This window comes from Aegilops tauschii, chromosome 5, assembly GCF_002575655.3.
Source record: "Aegilops tauschii subsp. strangulata cultivar AL8/78 chromosome 5, Aet v6.0, whole genome shotgun sequence".
NCBI classification, from domain to species: domain Eukaryota; kingdom Viridiplantae; phylum Streptophyta; class Magnoliopsida; order Poales; family Poaceae; genus Aegilops; species Aegilops tauschii.
In genome coordinates, this window is record NC_053039.3 from 300292421 (window position 1) to 300295322 (window position 2902).

General features: G+C 49.8%; 1 protein-coding gene across 1 annotated transcript; it reads right to left on the reverse strand.

Moving 5' to 3' along the window:
- Positions 1–565: 565 nt before the first annotated feature.
- LOC109779812 (uncharacterized) lies at positions 566–1512 on the reverse strand. The gene has a single exon (XM_020338465.4). The coding sequence runs from the start codon at positions 1464–1466 to the stop codon at positions 690–692; it is 777 nt and encodes a 258-aa protein (XP_020194054.1). The 5' UTR covers positions 1467–1512; the 3' UTR covers positions 566–689.
- Between the last annotated feature and the right edge of the window lie 1390 nt (positions 1513–2902).

Below are 2902 nucleotides of genomic sequence, written 5' to 3' on the forward strand. Positions count from 1 at the left end.
GTTTGTTCCTTCAAAAGATCAAGTTGCAGATGATTTCACAAAGGCCTTGGCTACAGGACCGTTTGAAGAGTTCAAGCGTAATCTAGACTTACGAAGCTTAGATCAAGAGAGGGTGTTAGACATTATACTGTCACATGTAACAACTTATAGGCGCAGACTTGAGTATCAAGTTAAGATGTTGAGAGATTAGACTAGTTAAAGATTTTTCTGTTTAAACCTCTCTGGCCCAACTCCTAATCTCTCTGGCTGTTAGTCACGGCTGCGCCTCCCTCTGTAATCGCTCATCAATCAATATATACCTGCGGGTCTTCATGTATGGAGATCGAGACGCTTTCATAACTTCCTACACTAAGCAAGTGTCAGATATATATTCTTTTAAAAATACCGGATATATAGGGTCTGTTCGGTTTCTCTTCGCTCCCGCGATTCAGCTCCCGGAGCGGAGTAGACTGCTGCAGCTTTTTACGGAGCAACTCAAACCGAGCTACGCAGCTTCGCAGAGTTGAGGGGAGTGGAGAGATTCCAAACAAGGCCATAGTCTTGAAGGGTATCTAACACATCAATGCAGTCGTGAGTCAAATTAAGGTCCATGCGACGATGCCGGACCGATGCCCACGCATGGTGCGAATAACAGACATGGTACACAGTACACACACACCCTCGCGCAGACATGTTCCCGAATCCCGAACCTAATAGTATTCTTGATGGAGGCTTGCCGCTTGCGAATAAGATTCGACGCGGGGCTCCGTGTCGCCGGGATGAGGGTGAGGCGCCGGTGGGTATCGTGACCCATGATCACGAGGAGCTATTGGTGTCGACGGAGGCGGCAACGACACGGCCGGTGGCACGCCGGCGTCGTCGTACTCGTACGTCTTGGACTTTACACGGGGAGGCCATGTTGTCCGTGCAGACGGTTGCGACGTGACAGTAACAGGCGGTGGCGCTTGCGGCGTTGGCGGCTCGTATTTCCTGGATGGCAGGCGGGCAGGCAATGGCATTACTCGCTGCTCACGCGTCTCGTTGGGCGGCGCCGGCGGACGAGGCGCTGGCTGAGGCGGCTCGCATCTCTTGGATGGCACGGCGGCAGGAATTAGTGTCGCCGCAGGCGCCGGTGGCTCACGCGCCCTGTTGAAGGGTTGTACGGGCACATGAGGAGTCGTCACCGTTGACGGCGTCTGAGGCGCCCGCGCCGGCGACACCTGATGAGGAGGCACCAAGTCTGACGGCGGCTGATAATAAGGCGCTTGCATGGCAGGCGGCGGCGCCCGTGCCGGCGACACCTGATGAGGAGGCACCAATTCTGACGGCGGCTTATAATAAGGCGCTTGCACAGAAGGCGGCGGCGCCGTCACGACATGTGACTGCGTCGGCGGATAAGGTTCAGGATCTTTGGCACTGCCGCAGCAGAACCAGATGTTGCAGGAGAGGTTGTCGCAGGAGAGGGTAAGAGATGGACATGCGGACATGCTCGATCACTTGCTCTTACTCCTATCTAGCTATATGCTAATCTTTTGCAGATTTCAGTACCTGGCCACATGTTTACGTACGTCTGGGTTTATATAGGAAAGGAAAGCAGGTACACGGCTTAGCTTAGTGAGCCTAACTTGGATGTTAAGGATCACTACGTCTGTATGCATGCTTGATATTTACATTGACTTGACCGAATATAAGTGAGTAAGTGGTCGGTCACTTTGATGAAGGATCCGATGCCATCGCCCACTCCAACTTGCATCTCGCCAAACCATATCCGATGGATCCATGGAGTGAGTATTAATTGACTCTAACTGCCGTACAGCAGCTGATCAAGGATGATTTGTTCCCACGAAATAATTCAAATCCCACTAGCTTAAAAGAATGAGACCGTATTAGCCAAGAAAGAAAGAAAGAGTGAGACCGTTTGGCAACGCTCCGGACTAAACTCGAATGTCTAAACCGCTGTACGAAAATGGTCCACCATATTTCACTGTGCCTGCTGGTATTCCATCAATAACATATTTTTCGAGGACCAAACGTTGTTGTGTCTCAGACCCACTTTCCACCATCCCAATTCAAGAGTAGACGACCAAGGTTTTCAGCATCCAGATCGACTGGTCCTGTATTTGCGCGTGGCGGTGCGAGGCGGTCAGTTTTGGCTTGGTCTTCCGTCCAGTTTCGGCACGCGTCAGTGGAGGCCGACCAGTTACAGTTATAACCCGTCTTTTCCTGTGCGCTGCGATGTGGATCTACACCCAGTTTCTACGCACAGAGGCAGAGGATGACCGGATCTGGTTTGCATCTCCCATGGCTCGTTTTGCTCTTCGTACCTCATGGCACACTGGTAGAAAAAATGCCTTTAGTCCCAGTTCGCAAAGGCCTTTAGTCCCGGCTGTGCAACCGGGACTAAATATGCGTGACTAAAGACCCCCTCTTAGTCGCGCCTCTTACGAACCGCGACTAAAGGCTTTAGTCCCGGTTCTCGTGGCTAACCGGGACTAAAGGCCTCCTCCGCAGGTTTAAACCTGGTTTTTTTGCGATTTTTTTTATTTTTTTATTTTCAAATTTCTGAATTATTTTAACCTCTAATCTCTAATCACCATCCCTCATCACTGCTCAATTTATCCTCTAATCTCTAATCACCCCTCATCTTTTCAAATCAGCTAACTTCCCGGACGGTCACCCATCCTATCACTACTCCAGCCTGAGCACGCTTAACTTCCGGGTTCTATTCTCCCTCGTTTCCAAGTCTGCACTTGTTGTTTTCCTGACAATAGTAGGATGTCAATTCTATTAACCCTGAGGAATTTAGCTTGAGCATGAAGTGACACATTTCACGGTTTGAGTTTGAAACTATTGTTTTAAAAAACAATAATTATTTAGTAACACTAATATTTCCGGAATAATTAGTTTGACCATTGTTTGACCA